Raw genomic sequence first — 22,778 nt, 5'->3', positions numbered from 1 at the left:
ACCCCCTCTCCCGTCTCTGTAACCCTCTCCCCCCCTACACCCCCTCTCCCCGTCTCTGTAACCGTCTCCCCCCCTACACCCCCTCTCCCCGTCTCTGTGACCCCCTCCCTCCTCCTCTCCCCGTCTCTGTAACCCCCTACTCCCCCTCTCCCCGTCTCTGTAACCCCCTACTCCCCCTCTCCCCGTCTCTGTAACCTCCCCCCTTTGGCCCCTACACCCTGGCTTAAAGATTGGGAAGACTGGGCTTGTATTCACTGGAGTTTAGAAGGATGAGAGGGGATCTTATAGAGACGTGTAAAATTATGAAAGGATTGACAAGCTAGATGCAGGAAACATGTTCCCAATGTTGGGGGAGTCCAGAACCAGGGGCCACACAGACTAAGAATAAAGGGGAGGCCGTTTAAAACTGAGGTGAGGAGGAACGTTTGCAGTTGTGAATGTGTGGGATTCTCTGCCACAGAGGGCAGTGGAGGCCGATTCACTGGATGGGTTTAAGAGAGAGTTAGATAGAGCTCTAGGGGCTAGTGGGATCAAGGGGTACGGGGAGAAGGCAGGCACGGGTTACTGATTGTGGACGGTCAGGCCGCGATCACAATGAATGGTGGTGCGTACAGGCTCGAAGGGCCGAGTGGCCTCCTCCTGCACCTGTTGTCTGTGTTTCTTTGTTTCTACGTCTGACCCCACCTCCTCACCTTTCAGCCCTGCCCAGGTACCACCATGGAAACCGGGGTGAAATCAGGATCCCTTCCCCCTCTGGAGACCAAAGCTGACCTTGAGAAGCTGATAACAGTACAGGTGAGGACGGGCAGCACAGCACGGCACAGAAACAGGTCCATCAGCCCACCGAGTCCTCGCCAAGCAGCGATCCCAGCACACTAACACTATCCCACACACACTTTAGACTTTAGAGATACAGCACGGAAACAGGCCCTTCCCCAACGAGTCCACACCGACCAGCGATCCCAGCACACTAACACTATCCCACACACACTAGGGACGATTATTACGTTCACACCAAGCCAATTAACCTACAAACCCGCACGCACGTGTTGGAGTGTGGGAGGAAACCGGAGCGCCCGGAGAAAACCCACGCAGGTCACGTGGAGAGAGAACGTACAAACTCCATACAGACAGCACCCGTAGTCAGGATCGAACCTGGGTCTCCAGCGCCGTGAGGCAGCAACTCTACCGCTGCGCCACCATGACACCCTCGGCAAATAATCCCTGCTGTTTCTCCTCTCTTCCTCCCGCTCTCTTCCCTCTTCTCTCTCCCCCCCTCTGTCTCTCCCCTCTCCCCTCTCTCACCCCCTCTTTCTACCCCTCTCTGCTCCCTCCTTGCCCCTTTTCCTCTCCCCCTCCCACTCTCCTCTCACCCCTTCTCTCTCTCTCCCCCCTCTCTCTCCCCTTCTCTCTCCCCCTTCTCTCTCCCCTTCTCTCTCTCCCCCTTCTCACTCCTCTCTCCCCCTTCTCTCTCCCCCTTCTCTCTCCCCTTCTCTCTCTCCCCTTCTCTCTCCCCTTCTCTCACTCCTTCTCTCTCCCCCTTCTCTCTCTCCCCTTCTCTCTCTCCCCTTCTCTCTCCCCCTTCTCTCTCTCCCCTTCTCTCTCTCTCCCCTTCTCTCTCTCTCCCCTTCTCTCTCTCTCTCTCCCCCTTCTCTCTCCCCTCTCTCCCCTTCTCTCTCTCTCTCCCCCTTCTCTCTCCCCCTTCTCTCACTCCTCTCTCCCCCTTCTCTCTCTCCCCTTCTCTCTCCCCCTTCTCTCTCTCCCCCTTCTCTCTCCCCCTTCTCTCTCTCTCTCCCCCTTCTCTCTCTCCCCTTCTCTCTCCCCCTTCTCTCACTCCTTCTCTCTCCCCCTTCTCTCTCTCCCCTTCTCTCTCCCCTTCTCTCTCTCCCCCTTCTCTCTCTCTCTCCCCCTTCTCTCTCTCTCTCCCCCTTCTCTCTCTCTCTCCCCCTTCTCTCTCTCTCTCCCCCTTCTCTCTCTCTCTCCCCCTTCTCTCTCTCTCTCCCCTTCTCTCTCTCTCTCCCCTTCTCTCTCCCCCCTTCTCTCTCTCTCTCCCCCTTCTCTCTCCCCCCCTTTCTCTCACTCTCTCCCCCCCTTTCCCCTCTCTTTCCCTTTTCCTCGCCGCCTCCCGCTCTCTCTCTACCTCTCTCCTCCCCCCATCTCCCCCTTTGCCTCTCCCTCTCCTGCATCCCCTCTCCCCTTCATTCCCCTCTGTAACATCCAGGTTCAGGAACAGCATCTTCCCTGCAGTCATCAGGCTGTTAAACACCACAACCTCAAATGAGCTCCGAACTGCAATAGACTATTGTTATTTACAGTCTGCGATGTTTACATCTTCTGTTGTGCTGCAGCAAGTAAAGAATTTCATCGTTCTATCCTGGACACATGACAATAAAACACTCCTAACTCTCTCCCCCTCTCCCCCTTCCCTCCATTCCTCTCTCCTCCCCTCTCTCCTCTCCCCGTCCCCCTCAACTCCTCTCCATCCCTTGTTATCCCCCCCTCCTCTCTCTCATCTCTCCCTCTCCCACCCTCCTCTCCCTCTCCATTCCTCTCTCCCCCTCCTCTCCCTTGCTCTCCCCCCTCATCTCTGTCCCCTCCTCTCCCTCTCATCTCTGTCCCTCTCCCCTCATCTCCCTCTCCCCCTCATCTCTGTCCCTCTCCCCCTCATCTCCCTCTCCCCATCTATCCCCCCTCCTCTCCCTCATCTCTCCTCTCCCTCCTTGCTCTCTCCCCCTCCCTCCTTGCTCTCTCCCCCTCCCCCCTACATCTCTCTCTCTCCCCCCTCATCTCCCCCACCTCTCCCTCTCCCCCTCATCTCTCCCCTCTCTGCCTCTCCTCTCCCTCTCTTCTCCTTTGCTCTCCCCCTCATCTCTCTCCCCCTCCCTCCTTGCTCTCTCCCCCTCTTCTCCCTTGCTCTCTCCCACTCCCCTCCTCTCCTCATCTCCCCCTCCTCTCATCTCTCCCTCCCACCCTCCTCTCCCTCTCCATGCCTCTCTCCCCCTCCTCTCCCTTGCTCTCCCCATCACCTCTGTCCCCCCTCCCCCTCCTTGCTCTCTCCCTCCTCCTCTCCCTCCCCCCCCTGCTCTCTCACCCTCTTCTCCCTTGCTCTCCCACCCCCCCCCCTCTCCACATCTCCCCTCTCTCCCCCTCCCTCCCTTGCTCTCTCCCCCTCATCTCTCTCCTCTCTGCTCTCCCCATCTCTCACCCCCCCCTTCCTCTCCCTCTCTCCCCCTCCCACCCTTCGCTCTCTTCCCCCCAGGGTAACCGAGTCCGTGAGCTGAAGGCCCAACGAGTGGATAAGAAGGCGTTGACGACAGAGATCTCCCTGCTGCTCGAACTGAAGAATCGGCTCCAGCTGGAAACAGCGGGTCAGGGGTAGGGACAGGCACAGACAGACACACATACCCAGGGAGAGGGGGAGAGAGAGAGAGAGAGAGAGGGAGAGAGAGAGAGAGACACACACAGGGAGAGGGGGAGAGAGAGACACACACACATACACACACACACATACAGAGACATGCTCACTCACACAGACTCACACACTAAGAGATGCACACACACATATACAGACACAGACATACACAGAGACACACTTATACAGACACACACACGCACTCATGAGAGACACACGCACACACACTGAGACAGAGACACACAACCCATCACCCACCCCCACAGACAGACACACAGACAGAGAGAACTGAACACAATATTCCAAGTGCAGCCTCGCCAACACCTTGTACAACTGTAACATTGTGCCACAACGTCTATACACGACTTCCAGCGCCACAGGGTATTTGTAAAGAATGACAGTCCTTTGGGTGTGTACATTTATTTTAATAAATTATGTGCAATGTTTTGAGCAACAGATAACATTGAAATCGTGATTATTCGTAACAAAGAGAGGTCACACACGCAACATTGTTGACCGAGTCTGAAGAAGGGTCTCGATCCGAAACGTCACCCATTCCTTTTCTCCAGAGATGCTGCCTGACCCGCTGGGTTACTCCAGCTACACATGGTCCAGAGGAGGTTTACCAGAATTATCCCAGGCATGAGTGGATTAACCTATGATGAGCGTTTGTCAGCACTGGTTAAGGGTGATTAGTTGCAATTAACTGCTGGTGTCAATATATTTTAGTATAGGGCAGATTTGGAGGGATATGGGCCAAATGCGGGCAGGTGGGACTAGTGTAGATGGGGCATGTTGGTCGGTGTGGGCAGGTGGGACTAGTGTAGATGGGGCATGTTGGTCGGTGTGGGCAGGTGGGACTAGTGTAGATGGGGCATGTTGGCCGGCGTGGGCAAGTGGGACTAGTGTAGATGGGGCATGTTGGCCGGCGTGGGCAAGTTGGGCCGAAGGGCCTGTTTCCACACTGTGTGACTATAAATGAGAAATGATTAATTGGCAAATTCAGAACCAATGGAATATTTATAATTTTAAAAAGCAACTGCAGATGCTGGTTATACCAAAGGTAGACCCAAAGTGCTGGAGTAACTCAGCGGGTCAGGCAGCATCTGTGGAGAACATGGATAGGTGACGTTTCACAGAGTGCTGGAGTAACTCAGCGGGTCAGGCAGCATCTGTGGAGAACATGGATAGGTGACGTTTCACAGAGTGCTGGAGTAACTCAGTGGGTCAGGCAGCATCTGTGGAGAACATGGATAGGTGACGTTTCGGGTCCGGACCCTTCCGACTGATTTATTATGGAACATTTAGTACTAGTACACAATACAATGGTTGAACATTAATAGTTAAGGGTAACTAGTTGCAATTAACTGGTTGTGTCAATATATTTTACAAAAAACTAAGAACTTTAGCAAACATTAGCACTGAAAGTGAAAAATAAACAAAAGTGGCGCGGTGGCCCAGCGGTAGAGTTGTTGCCTCACGGCGCCAGAGACCCGGGTTCCATCCCGACTACAGGTGCCGTCCGTACGGAGTTTGTTTGTACGTTCTCCCCGTGACCTGCGTGGGTTTTCTCCGGGCGCTCCGGTTTCCTCCCACACTCCAAAGACGTGTAGGTTTGTAGGTTAATTGGCTTCGGTAAAATTGTAAATTGTCTCTTGTGTGTAGATTAGTGTTAGTGTACGGGGTAATCACTGGTCGGCACGGGCTCGGTTGGCCGAAAGGCCTGTTTCCGCGCTGTATCTCAGAAACATAGAAAATAGGTGCAGGAGTAGGCCATTCGGCCCTTCGAGCCAGCACCGCCATTCAATATGATCATGCCTGATCATTCAGAATAAGTACCATGTTCCTGCCTTCTCCCCATATCCCCGAAAAATGTTCCCAATGTTGGGGGAGTCCAGAACCAGGGGCCACACAGTTTAAGAATAAGGGGTCGGCCATTTAGGACTGAGATGAGGAGAAGCTTTTTCACCCAGAGAGTTGTGAATGTGTGGGATTCTCTGCCACAGAGGGCAGTGGAGGCCGATTCACTGGATGGGTTTAAGAGAGAGTTAGATAGAGCTCTAGGGGCTAGTGGGATCAAGGGATATGGGGAGAAGGCAGGGACGGGTTACTGATTGTGGACGGTCAGCCGCGATCACAATGAATGGCGGTGCGTATAGGCTCGAAGGGCCGAATGGCCTCCTGCTTCTATGTTTCGTGTTTGGCAAGGAATTGAAGAGACTGTTCGCCCATCTGCTCCGTGCTGGTCCGGGGTGGGGAAGGGAAGGAAGGGGTCAGGAAGATTCAGCTGCAGTTGACCACGCTGTCTATCAGGAGTCGCCGAGTCTCCTGAACCTGGAACGCCAACTCCTCGATCTGGGCACGGAGCCTTCGGTTCTCCCGTTCCAACTCCTCCGCTCTCCCGATCCGCTCCACCTCCCCCTCCACCTCCCCCTCCCTCCGCCTCTTCCTCCTCCTCCTCCTCCTCCTCTCTCGATGGCTCGGAGGGGGAGAGGGATGACGTTCCTTCACTCCGTTCACGGAAAGCTCCGTCGATCCCGGAATTCCCGGCGAACCTCCGCAGAATTCCCGTTGATTCTTTGAGAGGAGAAAGATGGGAATTAGTGTGTGTGGGGTGAGGGTGATGGAGAGGAGGGGGGGCATTGAACAGAGTATAAACTTATCCAAGACTACCAACATCGAAACATTAAGTTCGTAAGTTCTAGCAGCAGAATTAGGCCATTCGGCCCATCAAGTCCACTCCCGCCATTCAATCATGGCTGATCGATCTCTCCCTCCTAACCCCATTCTCCTGCCTTCTCCCCATAACCCCTGACACCCGCACTAATCAAGCATCTATCTATCTCTGCCTTAAATATCTCCACTGACGTGTGGCCTCCACCGCCGTCTGTGGCAAAGAATCCCACAGATTCACCACCCTCTGGCTAAAGAAATATCTCCTTCCTAAAAGAACGTCCTTTAATTCTGAGACTGCGCCCTCTGGTCCTAGACTCTCCCACTAGTGGAAACATCCTCTCCACATCTACTCTATCACTGTTCGGTACGTTTCAATGAGGGTATCATCATGGAAAGAGTGCAGACAAGATTTACCAAGGATGTTGCCAGGACTAGAGGGTGTGAGCTCCAGGGAGAGGTTGGGGCAGGCTGGGTCTCTATTCCATGGAGCGCAGGAGGATGAGGGGTGATCTTATAGAGATGTACAAAATCATGAGAGGAATAGATCGGGTAGATGCACAGAGTCTCGTGCCCAGAGTAGGGGAATCGAGGACCAGAGGACATGGGTTCAAGGTGAAGGGGAAAAGATTTAATAGGAACCTGAGGGGCAACTTTTCCACACAGAGGGTGGTGGGTGCATGGAACGAGCTGCCGGAGGTGGTAGTTGAGGCTGGGACTATCCCAACGTTTAAGAGACACTTGGACAGGTGCATGGATAGGACGGTGGTGGGACTAGTGTAGATGGGGCATGTTGGCCGGTGTGGGCAGGTGGGACTAGTGTAGATGGGGCATGTTGGCCGGTGTGGGCAGGTGGGACTAGTGTAGATGGGGCATGTTGGTCGGTGTGGGCAGGTGGGACTAGTGTTGATGGGGCATGTTGGTCGGTGTGGGCAGGTGGGACTAGTGTAGATGGGGTATGTTGGTCGGTGTGGGATTAGTCTAGATGGGGCATGTTGGTCGGTGTGGGCAGGTGGGACTAGTGTAGATGGGGCATGTTGGTCGGTGTGGGCGGGTGGGACTAGTGTAGATGGGGCATGTTGGTCGGTGTGGGCAGGTGGGACTAGTGTAGATGGGGCATGTTGGTTGGTGTGGGCAGGTGGGACTAGTGTAGATGGGGCATGTTGGTCGGTGTGGGCAGGTGGGACTAGTGTAGATGGGGCATGTTGGTCGGTGTGGGCAGGTGGGACTAGTGTAGATGGGGCATGTTGGTCGGTGTGGGCAGGTGGGACTAGTGTAGATGGGGCATGTTGGTCGGTGTGGGCGGGTGGGACTAGTGTAGATGGGGCATGTTGGTCGGTGTGGGCAGGTGGGATTAGTGTAGATGGGGCATGTTGGTCGGTGTGGGCAGGTTGGGCCGAAGGGCCTGTTTCCGTGCTGTATCTTCTAAACTCCAGCGAATACAGGACCAGTACTTTGCTCTCCACGTCCAGTCTATGATATAGTCATAAGGAATAGGAGTTGTCCATGTTTCTATCTCCCCTCCTCCCCTTACCAGCGCCTGTCCAGGGTTGGCATCGACGTTCTCGGGCTGGTCCTCTGCGGTCTGGAAGGGCAGGAGTCTTTCCAAGTCATCGAGAGACAAAGCACATGGGCCACCTTCCACCTTCTCCGTCCCGCCACCCCAGGGACCAAGGAGATGCTCCAAATCGTCGAGGAGGGAGAGGTCGGTGTTGGACGGGTCTGGAGGAGGCGGTGGAGGTGGAGATGGGACGGGGGAGAGGGGGGTTAGCAGGCTCTCGATGTCCTCCAACCAAGCCTCCATGTCTGAGCCCACTAACGCGGTTGAGGGGGTTTTGGCCTCCATGACCCTCCACAGAAGCTGCTGTTCACCTGCAAGAAACCAGGAAGACCTTTATTAGTGTCGGAAGGGTCCAGAGGAGGTTTACAAAAACCATCCCAGGAATGAGTGGGTTAACCTGCGTTAGACAATAGACAATAGGTGCAGGAGGCGGCCATTCGGCCCTTCGAGCCTGTACGCACCGCCATTCAATGTGATCATGGCTGATCATTCTCAATCAGTACCCCATTCCTGCCTTCTCCCCATACCCCCTGACTCCGCTATCCTTAAGAGCTCTATCCAGCTCTCTCTTGAATGCATCCAGAGAATTGGCCTCCACTGCCTTCTGTGGCAGAGAATTCCACAGATTCACAACTCTCTGACTGAAAAAGTTTTTCCTCATCTCAGTTCTAAATGGCCGACCCCTTATTCTTAAACTGTGTGGCCCCTGGTTCTGGACTCCCCCAACATTGGGAACATGTTTCCTGCCTCTAACGTGTCCAACCCCTTAATAATCTTATACGTTTCGATAAGATCACCTCTCATCCTTCTAAATTCCAGTGTATACAAGCCTAGTCGCTCCAGTCTTTTAAACCGAAGTTAGATACAGAGTGCTGGAGTAACTCAGCGGGTCAGGCAGCATCTGTGGAGAACATGGATAGGTGACGTTTCACAGAGTGCTGGAGTAACTCAGCGGGTCAGGCAGCATCTCTGGAGAGAAGGAATGCATGATGTTTCGGGCCGAGACCCTTCTTCAGACTGATGTCAGGGGAGTGGAATGTACATGGATAAGTGGTGCAAGGTGTTAAAACAGGACAAAGTGAATGGAGATCAAGGAAAATGTAGACCAAAACTTCACCCATTCCTTCTCTCCCACCTGGAGCAAAGAGGTCCTGCAGTTGTACAGGGCCCTGGTGAGACCACACCTGGAGTACTGTGTGCAGTTTTAGTCTCCAAATTTGAGGAAGGACGTCCTTGCTATTGAGGCAGTGCAGCGTAGGTTCACCAGGTTAATCCCCGGGATGGCCGGACTGTCTATGTTGAAAGATTGGAAAGACTGGGTTTGTGTTCACTGGAATTTAGAAGGATGAGAGGGGATCTGATAGAAACATATAAGATTATTAAGGGGTTGGACACGTTAGAGGCAGGAAACATGTTCCCAATGTTGGGGGAGTCCAGAACCAGGGGCCACACAGTTTAAGAATAAGGGGTCGGCCATTTAGAACGGAGATGAGGAAAAACTTTTTCAGTCAGAGAGTTGTGAATCTGTGGAATTCTCTGCCTCAGAGGGCAGTGGAGGCCAATTCTCTGAATGCATTCAAGAGAGAGCTAGATAGAGCTCTTAAGGATAACGGAGTCAGGGGGTATGGGGAGAAGGCAGGAACGGGGTACTGATTGAGAATGAACAGCCATGATCACATTGAATGGCGGTGCGTACAGGCTCGAAGGGCCGAATGGCCTCCTCCTGCACCTGTTGTCTATTTAACTGTTCGGATGATGGGGAGAGCTTTTACCTTGCATCAGGTCCAGCCATTTGCTCCCCTTGAGACCTGTGGAAGAGCGGCATCGTTATATAAACAGACATCCAAGCCCGTCCCACCTGGCCCACAGCTCACAAACCTGCTCCACAAGTGAAGAATGCATGAATAGTGAGCGGCCTGGATAGAGTGGATGTGGAGAGGATGTTTCCACTGGTGGGAGAGTCTGGGACTTCAGTATTGGTTTAGCGATACGGCGTGGAAACAGGCCCTTCGGCCCACCGAGTCCGTGCTGACCGGCGATCCCCGCACATTAATGACTTAGACGAAGGGATTAAAAGTACCATTAGCAAATTTGCAGATGATACTAAGCTGGGGGGCAGTGTGAACTGTGAGGAAGATGCAATAAGGCTGCAGGGTGACCTGGACAGGTTGTGTGAGTGGGCGGATACATGGCAGATGCAGTTTAATGTAGATAAGTGTGAGGTTATTCACTTTGGAAGTAAGAATAGAAAGGCAGATTATTATCTGAATGGTGTCAAGTTAGGAGGAGGGGGGGTTCAACGAGATCTGGGTGTCCTAGTGCATCAGTCAATGAAAGGAAGCATGCAGGTTCAGCAGGCAGTGAAGAAAGCCAATGGAATGTTGGCCTTCGTAACAAGAGGAGTTGAGTATAGGAGCAAAGAGGTCCTTCTACAGTTGTACAGGGCCCTAGTGAGACCGCACCTGGAGTACTGTGTGCAGTTTTGGTCTCCAAATTTGAGGAAGGATATTCTTGCTATGGAGGGCGTGCAGCGTAGGTTCACCAGGTTAATTCCCGGAATGGCGGGACTGTCGTATGTTGAAAGGCTGGAGCGATTGGGCTTGTATACACTGGAATTTAGAAGGATGAGGGGGGATCTTATTGAAACATATAAGATAATCAGGGGGTTGGACACATTAGAGGCAGGAAACATGTTCCCAATGTTGGGGGAGTCCAGAACAAGGGGCCAGTTTAAGAATAAGGGGTCGGCCATTTAGAACGGAGATGAGGAAGAACTTTTTCAGTCAGAGAGTGGTGAAGGTGTGGAATTCTCTGCCTCAGAAGGCAGTGGAGGCCAGTTCGTTGGATGCTTTCAAGAGAGAGCTGGATAGAGCTCTTAAGGATAGCGGAGTGAGGGGGTATGGGGAGAAGGCAGGAACGGGGTACTGATTGAGAGTGATCAGCCATGATCGCATTGAATGGCGGTGCGTACAGGCTCGAAGGGCTGAATGGCCTCCTCCTGCACCTATTGTCTATTGATACTTTTAATGATACAAACTATATACTAAAACTGTCTACCAAAGCTCTCGTTTGTTTGTTCCTGAACTACAAACAAAACTGTGCACGATAGCGCGGACAATGTTAGGCCCACCTTACTCAACATCGTCCCTTTGGTGCTAATGGAAGAAGCTTCATTGAAATCGGTGTTATGTTTTTAAAGTTATTCACATTTTAAAGTTTAAAGCTATCTCCCAGGGAGGGAGGGAGGTTGAGGGGGGATGGAGTGGGGGGAGGGGGGAAGGGGGTAGGGAGGAGGGAAGGAAGGTGTCTACCTTCGATTTGAACCAGCATCTGCAGTTATTTTCCTGCACCGGGCGCTGAAACGTCTCGGCCGCTGGACTTTTCATCGCTGGTGCGGCTCGGCCGTGGGACTTTTCATCGCTGGTGCGGCTTGGCCGTTGGACTTAACATTGCCCGGTGCGGCTTGGCCGCGGGGCCTAACATCGCCCGGTGCGGCTCGGCCGCGGGACTTAGCTGCACAAGGCTCGGTCGCGGGGCCTTCCATCGCCCGGCTAGGCCGCGAGACGTTTCAGCGCCCGGTCGGCCGCGAGACGTTTCAGCGCCCGGTCGGCCGCGAGACGTTTCAGCGCCCGGTGCGGCTCGGAGATGAGGAAGAACTTTTTCAGTCAGAGAGTGGTGAAGGTGTGGAATTCTCTGCCTCTGAAGGCAGTGGAGGCCAGTTCGTCGGATGCTTTCAAGAGAGAGCTGGATAGAGCTCTTAAGGATAGCGGAGTGAGGGGGTATGGGGGAGAAGGCAGGAACGGGGTACTGATTGAGAGTGATCAGCCATGATCGCATTGAATGGCGGTGCGTACAGGCTCGAAGGGCTGAATGGCCTCCTCCTGCACCTATTGTCTATTGGCCGCGGGGACTGTGCGGGTCGGTCGGGGACGAGCCGTCTGTCCGTGGGCGTGGGGGGGAAGAGAGTGGAAGTTTTGTTGCCTCCATCACAGTGAGGGGGTGTTTGGTGTGACTGTGATGGACGTTTGTGTTGGGGTCGTGTGTCTTGTGTTCTTTTTTGTGTGTGACTGCTATGTAGTTTCGTTCGGTACTTCGGTTGAACTGTTGAACTGTTAGTATAATTGAATAATATTCACATTTTAAAGTTTAAATCTATCTCCTAGGGGTGGAGAAGGGTGGTTGAGGGGGGTGGAGTGGGGGGGTGGAGTGGGGGGAATAATAATAATAATAATAATAATAAACATTTATTTTTTATAGCGCTTTTCCAAATGCTCAAAGTCGCTTTACAAAAACAGTCAAGACATAAAAACAAACAGACGAACTATCCTGACGGAGAAGCAGCGAACAAACAGCGCCAGCGTCCTCTCACGTCAGGGTCCGGCATTAGACAATACAGAACACAAGACACACAATTACAATATTTAACACAAACAGCCATCACAGTGATTGCTCCAGGCACAGAAAGAATCATCCACGCTTTCATTTCCTCCTGCCTAGACTACTGCAACTCCCTATACACTGGGATCAGCCAATCTTCCCTGTCCCGCCTGCAACTGGTCCAAAACGCCGCACGCAGCGAGACCCCTGACGGGTACCCGTAAAAGGGACCACATCACCCCGATTCTGGCCTCTCTCCACTGGCTCCCTGTCCGGCACAGAATCAACTTCAAGCTCCTCCTATTCACGTACAAAGCCCTAAATGGACACATCAAAAATCTTCTAACCCCACCTCTCTAACTCCAGGTCCCTCAGGTCGGCCGACTTGGGGTTACTCACTATCCCGCGGTCTAGGCTTAAGCTCAGGGGTGACCGCGCTTTTGCGGTTGCAGCTCCTAGACTGTGGAACAGCATCCCTCGCCCCATCAGAACTGCCCCCTCCATCCACTCCTTTAAGTCCAGGCTCAAAACCTATTTCTACTCCCTAGCGTTTGAGGCTCATTGAGGAGGCGCTGTGAACTGTTTGCGTGCTACTGTATGTTTCATTTTTTTTCCCATTGGAACCTAGGAGCAAAGAGGTCCTTCTACAGTTGTACAGGGCCCTAGTGAGACCGCACCTGGAGTACTGTGTTCAGTTTTGGTCTCCAAATTTGAGGAAGGATATTCTTGCTATGGAGGGCGTGCAGCGTAGGTTCACCAGGTTAATTCCCGGAATGGCGGGACTGTCGTACGTTGAAAGGCTGGAGCGATTGGGCTTGTATACACTGGAATTTAGAAGGATGAGGGGGGATCTTATTGAAACATATAAGATAATTAGTGGATTGGACACATTAGAGGCAGGAAACATGTTCCCAATGTTGGGGGAGTCCAGAACAAGGGGCCACACAGTTTAAGAATAAGGGGTAGGCCATTTAGAACGGAGATGAGGAAGAACTTTTTCAGTCAGAGAGTTGTGAAGGTGTGGAATTCTCTGCCTCAGAAGGCAGTGGAGGCCAGTTCATTGGATGCATTCAAGAGAGAGCTGGATAGAGCTCTTAAGGATAGCGGAGTGAGGGGGTATGGGGAGAAGGCAGGAACGGGGTACTGATTGAGAGTGATCAGCCATGATTGCATTGAATGGCGGTGCGTACAGGCTCGAAGGGCTGAATGGCCTCCTCCTGCACCTATTGTCTATTGTCTATTGTCTAATCAGATGTACAGCACTTTGGTCAACGTGGGTTGTTTTAAAATGTGCTATACAAATAAAATTGACTTGACTTGACTTGAGCCTCACTGTGATGGAAAGCAAAGAAAAGTCTTATCCCCTCCTCATTCTCCCGTGGTGCCACGAGGCGATCGAGGCTCCCGACTTTTGAAGCGATGGAAGGTCCCAGGGCCGAGCAGAGCCGAGCAGAGCCGAGCAGGCCGATGAAGGTCCTGAGCCCCCACCGGGCGATGGAAAGTGCCGCGGCCAGGCCACGCAGGGCGATGAGTTGCCTACGAGCGGGTCGATCAAACCTCGCGCTCCGGGGCGGTCAAAGCTGCTACGGCCGGAGCTCCCGAAAGCCGGTCGCCAGCCAGGGACCTGCGAACTCCCGATGTTGCGGTCTCTGCAGGGCCCACGGCCGAAGCCTCCGAGATGTTAAGTCCAGGCCCTGCGACCGGCCGGAGTCTTCAAGGTCGATCCCAGCTGGAGGCCGCCGACTCCACGGTGTTAGGCCGTAGCGCGAACGGAGACACGACACGGTAAAGGTCGCATCTCCGTTGAGGAGGGGAAGGGAAGGGGGGAAGAGAGGGTGCTACACCAATGCAGGAGAGGTGAGGGGCCAGGGGGGCCACTTGGTCCAGTGAATCTAAATTGATACTTTCATAGATACGATACTTTAATTGATACTTTCATAGATACAACGGTACTTTAATTGATACTTTCATAGATACAACGGTACTTTAATTGATGCTTTCATAGATATTTTGAAGTATACTTAAAGTATACTTTAATTGTTACTCTCCGTGATACATTCATTGATACTTTCAATTATACTATGCAGGAAAATAACGGCAGATGCTGGTACAAATCGAAGGTATTCATTCACTAAATGCTGGAGTAACTCAGCAGGTCAGGCAGCATCTCAGGAGAGAAGGAATGAAGAAGGGTCTCGACCCGAAACGTCACCCATTCCTTCTCTCCCGAGATGCTGCCTGACCTGCTGAGTTACTCCAGCATTTTGTGAATGAATCGATTTGTACCAGCACCTGCAGTTATTTTCTTATAAACATAGCACAAAAAGTAAGGAAATTTGTGTCTGGTAGATTATTTCTTTGTTGTAACAATGCTTCTTGGCAATAAATCTTATACCGTTGGAAAGCCTGTTTATTTCCCTTTTAAATGGTGCCACATTTGTAAGGAACATGCATTTGTGGGATGAGCAGCAGAGCTGAGTATATGGGTTGCGCCCATGAAAAATTTGCCAAATCTTCTCTGCCAATGCCAAACAGCTTATTCTGCTGTTGCTATTGACTCTTGTTTTGAGCTTCTGGTAACCCCAGGTGCTGACAAGAATGGGATGCCATCCCACAACAGTGTGTGACCAGGCTGGTGACCAGCATGAGGAGGATGAGGTGCCAGGCTGTTATGGCTGTGTATGGTTCTTCCACACGCTACTGTGGCTCCTGTTTATTAAATGAATAAATTGTTAAGTTGCCAATATGTCTTGTTTCTTCAGACTTCAATCATCCAATCCACCAAACAACACCGAACAAGAGTCAATGGCAGAATAAGCTGTTTGGCATTGGCAGAGATTTGGCAAATTTTTCATGGGCGCAACCCATATACTCAGCTCTGCTCATCCCACAAATGCATGTTCCTTACAAATGTGGCACCATTTAAAAGGGAAATAAACAGGCTTTCCAACGGTATAAGATTTATTGCCAAGAAGCATTGTTACAACAAAGAAATAATCTACCAAACACAAATTTCCTTACTTTTTGTGCTATGTTTAGGACTGGGTGGCTTGTCGGGTCGAGACCCTTCAGTCTGAAGGCAGGAGAATGGGGTTAGGAGGGTGAAGAAGGGTCTCAACCCGAAACGTCGCCCATTCCTTCTCTCCTGAGATGCTGCCCGACCCGCTGAGTTACTCCAGCACTCTGTGAAATTCAATGATACCATGATACCGGACACGGTGGCGCAGCGGTAGAGTTGCTGCCTTACAGCGAATGCAGCGCCGGAGACTCAGGTTCGATCCTGACTACGGGCGCCGTCTGTACGGAGTTTGTACGTTCTCCCCGTGACCTGCGTGGGTTTTCTCCGTTTCCTCCCACACTCCAAAGACGTGCAGGTAGGTAGGTTAATTGACTGGGCGAATGTAAAAATTGTCCCTAGTGCGTGTAGGATAGTGTTAGTGTGCGGGGATCGCTGGGCGGCACGGACCCAGTGGGCCGAAGGGCCTGTTTCTACGCTGTATTTCTAAAAAAAAGATACTTTCATTGATACTTTCAATTACACTGATATTTTCAAAGATACTTTCATTGATACTTCAATTATACTGATATTTTCAAAGATACTTTCATCGATACTCTCAATTATACCATACTTTCAAAGATACTTTCATTGATACTCTCATTGATACTTTCAATTATACCATTCTTTCAGATACTTTAATTGATACTTTCAATTATACCATTCTTTCAAAGATACTTTCAATTGATACTTTCAATTATACTGATACTTTCAAAGATACTTTCATTGATACTCTCAATTATACTGATACTTTCAAAGATACTTTAATTGATACTTTCAATTATACCATTCTTTCAAAGATACTCTCATTGATACTCTCAATTAAACCATACTTTCAATGAGACTTTCATTGATACTTTCAATTATACTGATACTTTCAATGAGACTAATTGATACTTTCAATTATACCATTCTTTCAAAGATACTTTCATTAATACTCTCAATTATACCATGATACTTTCAAAGATACTTTAATCGATACTTTAATTGATACTTTCAATTACACTGATATTTTCATTGATACTTTCAATTGTACTGATATTTTCAAAGATACTTTCATCGATACTCTCAATTATACCATACTTTCAAAGATACTTAATTGATACTCTCATTGATACTTTCAATTATACCATTCTTTCAAAGATACTTTCATTGATATTCTCAATTATACCATTCTTTCAATGAGACTTTAATTGATACTTTCATTGCACTGATACTTTAATTGATACTCTCAATTACACTGATACTTTCATTGATACTTTCAATTACACTGATACTTTCAAAGATACTCTCATTGATATTCTCAATTATACTGATACTTTCAAAGATACTTCATTGATACTTTCATTATACCATGATACCTTCAAAGATAGTTTCGTTGTTACTCTCAATTCTACTGATAGTTTCAAAGATACTTTCATTGATACTTTCATTATACTGATACTTTCAAAGATACTTTCATTATACTGATACTTTCAAAGATACTTTAATTGATACTTTCACTTATACTGATACTTTCAAAGATACTTTCATTGATACTTTCACTTATACTGATACTTTCAAAAATACTTTCATTGATACTTTCATTATACTGATACTTTCAAAGATACTTTCATTGATACTTTCATTATACTGATACTTTCAAAGATACTTTCATTGATACTTTCACTTATACTGATACTTTCAAAAATACTTTCATTGATACTTTCATTATACTGATACTTTCAAAGATACTTTCATTGATACTTTCATTATACTGATACTTTCAAAGATACTTTTATCGATACTCTCAATTACACTGATACTTTCAAAGATACTTTCATTGATACTTTCATTATACCATGATACCTTCAAAGATACTTTCATTGATACTCTCAATTATACTGATACTTTCAAAGATACTTTCATTGATTCTTTCAATTATACTGATACTTTAATTGATACTTTCAATTATACCATACTTTCATTGATACTTTCAATTATACTGATACTTTCAAAGATACTTTAATTGATACTTTCATTGATACTTTCAATTATACCATTCTTTCAATGAGACTTTAGTTGATACCTTCATTATACTGATACTTTCAATGAGACTTTAATTGATACCTTCATTAATACTCTCAATTATACTAATACTTTCAAAGATACTTTGACGGATACTCTCAATTATACTGATACATTCATTGATACATTCATTCATTGATACTTTGAACGATACTGTAATTGCCAATAACATTAACTCTGAGCATTTTTGCAGCGAGAGCGAGTATTTCGTGAGGTTTAAAGGATGCAGACTTACTGCGGCTCTGCATTGGTGAGGTTGCAATGGGCAGGGGTGGTTTAGCGGCGACTTTGGAGGAGAGAGCGGGGTTTTCATGTTGTACATCTTGCTGTCTTGCGGCGTCTGTGTTGCGGGAAGTGGGACGGGGGGGGGGGGGCGGTGATCATAGAGATGATGCAACCCGCCTGCAATCCGCCGAACCCTTTCCTTTTGCCTTTTTGCATCGCGACTGCAGCCCCGCTGCAAGGTTGGCCCATTGCATTCGGAGCAATGCTGCGGCCTCAATCACCCCCCGGCGCCAAAACACGTTTTATTTAATGCATTTGTGGTTAAATTCATATAAATATAATTTTTGTGTGTTCATTCAATGGTGGCCCATTACGTCATCGAGGCCGCCAAACCCCCCCCCCCTCACGTGCAGGGGGCGATTACATCAGCGCCTCCAGACCCCGCCTCTCCTTTGTTGACGTCAGTGGGTTGGGGTTGCGTCATCCGCGGTCTGGCTCCGCACCTCTGGGAGGACCACCAGCTCGCCCCCTGCAGTTGGGAGGACCAGCAGCTCGCCCCGTGCAGTTGAGAGGACCACCAGCTCGCCCCCTGCAGTTGGGAGGACCACCAGCTCCGTCCCCTGCAGTTGGGAGGACCACCAGCTCGCCCCCTGCAGTTGGGAGGACCACCAGCTCCCCCCCTGCAGTTGGGAGGACCACCAGCTCGCCCCCTGCAGTTGAGAGGACCACCAGCTCGCCCCCTGCAGTTGGGAGGACCACCAGCTCCGTCCCCTGCAGTTGGGAGGACCACCAGCTCGCCCCCTGCAGTTGGGAGGACCACCAGCTCCGTCCCCTGCAGTTGGGAGGACCACCAGGTCGCCCCCTGCAGTTGGGAGGACCACCAGCTCGCCCCCTGCAGTTGGGAGGACCACCAGCTCGCCCCCTGCAGTTGGGAGGACCAAGTGATCCAAAATCACTGACCATTGATTGTCTAATGTTTTATGTTTTATTCTTAATTGTTTATTGCTTTTCTTTCTGCTTTCTACTGCACAGCCGCCAACGGCCGGGCTATCCCGTGCAGGTTTCGCTCACCTGGGTACTGGTTGCAGAAAGGGTTGTTTAGATTTTTACACGGTTTTTACACCGCCATTCAATGTGATCATGGCTGATCATTCTCAATCAGTACCCCGTTCCTGCCTTCTCCCCGTACCCCGCTATCCTTAAGAGCTCTATCCAGCTCTCTCTTGAATGCATTCAGAGAATTGGCCTCCACTGCCCTCTGAGGCAGAGAATTCCACAGATTCACGACTGAAAAAGTTTTTCCTCATCTCCGTTCTAAATGGCCGACCCCTTAATTCTTAAACTGTGGCCCCTGGTTCTGGACTCCCCCAACATTGGGAACATGTTTCCTGCCTCTAACGTGTCCAACCCCTTAGAAGGGTCTCGACCCGAAACGTCACCCATTCCTTCTCTCCCGAGATGCTGCCTGACCTGCTGAGTTACTCCAGCATTTTGTGAATAAATCCCTTAATAATCTTATACGTTTCGATAAGATCCCCTCTCATCCTTCTAAATTCCAGTGTATACAAGCCTAGTCGCTCCAGTCTTTCAACATATGACAGTCCCGCCATTCCGGGAATTAACCTAGTAAACCTACGCTGCACGCCCTCAATAGCAAGAATATCCTTCCTCAAACTAGGAGACCAAAACTGCACACAGTACTCCAGGTGCGGTCTCACTAGGGCCCTGTACAACTGCAGAACGACCTCTTTGCTCCTATAATGTTTTATTTTTAATTGTTCACTGCTTTTCTTTCTGCTTTCTACTGCACAGCCGACAACGGCCGGGCTATCCCGTGCAGGTTTCGCTCGCATTGATACTGGTTGCAAAAATGGGTTGTTTCGATTTTTACTCGAGCAAGTTTGGTGAGATGACTCGTGTCCAAGCTGTGACTTGAAGAGTGACAAGACTGGTGCACATCTGGCGGTGTTGGGAAGGAGAGACAATAGACAATAGGTGCAGGAGGAGGCCATTCGGCCCTTCGAGCCTGTACGCACCGCCATTCAATGTGATCATGGCTGATCATTCTCAATCAGTACCCCGTTCCTGCCTTCTCCCCATACCCCCTGACTCCGCTATCCTTAAGAGCTCTATCTAGCTCTCTCTTGAATGCATTCAGAGAATTGGCCTCCACTGCCTTCTGTGGCAGAGAATTCCACAGATTCACAACTCTGGGTGAAAAAGTTTTTCCTCATCTCCGTTCTAAATGGCCGACCCCTTATTCTTAAACTGTGTGTGGCCCCTGGGTCTGGACTCCCCCAACATTGGGAACATGTTTCCTGCCTCTAACGTGTCTAATGTTCCACCCTGGGATAGTCCATGGATAAAGTGACTGGAGGTAGCTATTTTTGTTTGCTCTAATTCTAGTATAAACTAGACCTGCATTGGAGCAGCAACCTCTTAACCATATAACAACTACAGCATGGAAACAGGCCTGTCCGGCCCTACCAGTCCACGCCGACCACTCTCCCCGACCTAGTCTCATCTACCTGCTCTCAGACCATAACCCTCTAATCCCCTCCTATCCATATACCTATCCAATTTACTCTTAAATAATAAAATCGAGCCAGCCTCCACCACTTCCACCGGAAGCCCATTCCATACAGCCACCACCCTCTGAGTAAAGAAGTTCCCCCTCATGTTACCCCCTAAACCTTTGTCCCTCAATTCTGAAGCTATGTCCCCCCTTGTTGGAATCTTCCCCACTCTCAAAGGGGAAAAGCCTACCCACGTCAACTCTCCGTCCCTCTCAAAATGTTAAAAACCTCTATCAAGTCCCCCCTCAACCTTCTACGCTCCAAAGAATAAAGACCCAACCTGTTCAACCTCTCTCTGTAGCCTAAGTGCTGAAACCCAGGCAACATTCTAGTCAATCTCCTCTGTACCCTCTCCATTTTGTCCACATCCTTCCTATAATTTGGCGACCAGAACTGCACGCCATACTCCAGATTCGGCCTCACCAATGCCCTGTACAATTTCAACATTACATCCCAACTTCTATACTCGATGCTCTGGTTTATAAAGGCAAGCATACCAAACGCCTTCTTGCCCCCCACTCGCCTCTTCCCCCCTTCTCCTCCCCCCCCTCTCACTCCATCCCCCTCATCCCCCCTTCTCCTCCCCCCCCCCTCTCACTCCATCCCCCTCATCCTCCCCCCTCCCTCCCTAGGAGATAGATTTAAACTTTAAAACGTGAATAACTTTAAATATATAACGCCGATTTCAATCAGGGCGGCACGGTGGCGCAGCGGTAGAGTTGCTGCTTTACAGCGAATGCAGCGCCGGAGACTCAGGTTCGATCCTGACTACGGGTGCTGCACTGTACGGAGTTTGCACGTTCTCTCCCCGTGACCTGCGTGGGTTTTCTCCCAGATCTTCGGTTTCCTCCCACACTCCAAAGACGTACAGGTAAGTAGGTTAATTGGCTGGGTAAATGTAAAAAATTGTCCCTAGTGGGTGTAGGATAGTGTTAATGTACGGGGATCGCTGGGCGGCACGGACTTGGAGGGCCGAAAAGGCCTGTTTCCGGCTGTATATATATGATGTGATATGAAACTTCTTCCATTAGCTCCAAAGGGACGACGTTGAGTAAGGTGGGCCTAACATTGTCGTGCTATCGTGCTGTAGTTCAGGAACAAACATACAAACAAACGAACGAGTTTTAGTATATAGATGAAGTGTGCTGAGGACGGTCTTGTGAATTTCTGGGGTATTGGATTGAATAGACAACAGGTGCAGGAGGAGGCCGTTCGGCCCCTCGAGCCTGTACGCACCGCCATTCAATGTGATCACGGCTGATCATTCTCAATCAGTACCCCGTTCCTGCCTTCTCCCCCATAACCCCTGACTCCGCTATCCTTAAGAGCTCTATCCAGCTCTCTCTTGAATGCATTCAGAGAATTGGCCTCCACTGCCCTCTGAGGCAGAGAATCCCACAGATGAAGTGAGATAAGCTACAGGGGATGATGCCACGAGTTTCGTTGTAGACAGTACATATAAGCAGTGTTTGGTGAGTCTTGACTCCAGCGACTCCCAGCCAAGACGGCACCGTATGTCGTGTTGTTACTTGCGGACTCTATCTCTCCCTCCTAACCCCATTCTCCTGCCTTCTCCCCATAGCCCCCGACACCCGCACTGATCAACAATCTATCTAAGGTGGACCAGGCAGCATCTCTGCCTTAAATATCTCCACTGACTTGTGGCCTCCACCGCCGTCTGTGGCAAAGAATCCCACAGATTCACCACCCTCTGGCTAAAGAAATGCCTCCTCATCTCCTTCCTAAAGGAACGTCCTTTAATTCTGAGGCTGTGCCCTCTGGTCCCGGACTCTCCCACCAGTGGGAACATCCTCTCCACAACCACTCTATCCAGGCCGCTCACTATTCTGTACGTTTCAATGAGGTTCCCCCCTCATTCTTCTAAACTCCAGCGAGTACAGGCCCAGTGCCCACAAACGCTCATCGTAGGTTAACCCACTCATTGCTGGGTCCTGTGTACAGGTGCTGTCTGTACGGAGTTTGCACGTCCCCCCCCGTGGCCACGTGGGGTTTATCTTCAGTTTCCTCCCTCGCTCAAAAGACGCGCAGGTTTGTAGGTTAGTTGGCTTGGTATAAGTGTACATTGTCCCTCCGCACACACACACACACACACACACATATACACACTCATACACACACATACATTCCCACACTCATACACATATACACTCACACACACACAGATATACACACATTCACACACACACAATTCCCACTCACACACATATACACAATCACACCCACACACAGATATACACACTCATACACATTCACACACAATTCCCACACTCATACACACATATACAATCACACCCACACACATTCACACATATACTCATACATTCACACACACAAATTCCCACACTCATACACACATATACACACACAAACGCACACATTCACACACACCCACACACAAACGCACACATTCACACACACCCACACACAAACGCACACATTCACACACACACCCACACACATTCACACACACACAAACGCACACATTCACACACATTCACACACACAAATTCACACACACAAATTCCCACACTCATACACATATACACACACAAACGCAGACATTCACACACACCCACACAAACGCACACATTCACACACACACCCACACACATTCACGCACACAAACGCACACATTCACACACACGCACCCACACACAAATACACACATTCACACACATACAAACGCACACATTCACACACTCACCCACACACAAATACACACATTCACACACTCCCACGCACACACTCATACATTCACACATATTCCCACACTCATACACATTCACACACACACATTCACACAGTCATACA

The 22,778-nt window shown here is 49.9% G+C and overlaps 1 protein-coding gene across 1 annotated transcript; it reads right to left on the bottom strand.

Annotated features, from left to right (window-relative positions):
* Positions 1-3,823: 3,823 nt before the first annotated feature.
* Positions 3,824-17,501, bottom strand: LOC144590616 (uncharacterized). The gene is made up of 3 exons (XM_078395108.1): positions 17,381-17,501; positions 7,620-7,957; positions 3,824-5,989 (listed from the first exon to the last, which is right to left on the bottom strand). Exons 1-3 carry the CDS (start codon positions 17,391-17,393, stop codon positions 5,696-5,698), a joined length of 645 nt encoding a protein of 214 aa, XP_078251234.1. The 5' UTR covers positions 17,394-17,501; the 3' UTR covers positions 3,824-5,695.
* Between the last annotated feature and the right edge of the window lie 5,277 nt (positions 17,502-22,778).

The sequence above is a fragment of the Rhinoraja longicauda genome, unplaced genomic scaffold (genome assembly GCF_053455715.1).
Source record: "Rhinoraja longicauda isolate Sanriku21f unplaced genomic scaffold, sRhiLon1.1 Scf000227, whole genome shotgun sequence".
NCBI classification, from domain to species: domain Eukaryota; kingdom Metazoa; phylum Chordata; class Chondrichthyes; order Rajiformes; family Arhynchobatidae; genus Rhinoraja; species Rhinoraja longicauda.
Note: the sequence above shows the minus strand (reverse complement) of the source record. Positions and strands in the feature narration are given on the sequence as shown.

Coding starts and splice junctions, on each gene's coding strand:
- LOC144590616 (XM_078395108.1), bottom strand. Junction 5,990..7,619: donor CCAACCCTGGACAGGCGCTG/GTAAGGGGAGGA, acceptor CTCCTCTCAAAG/AATCAACGGGAATTCTGCGG.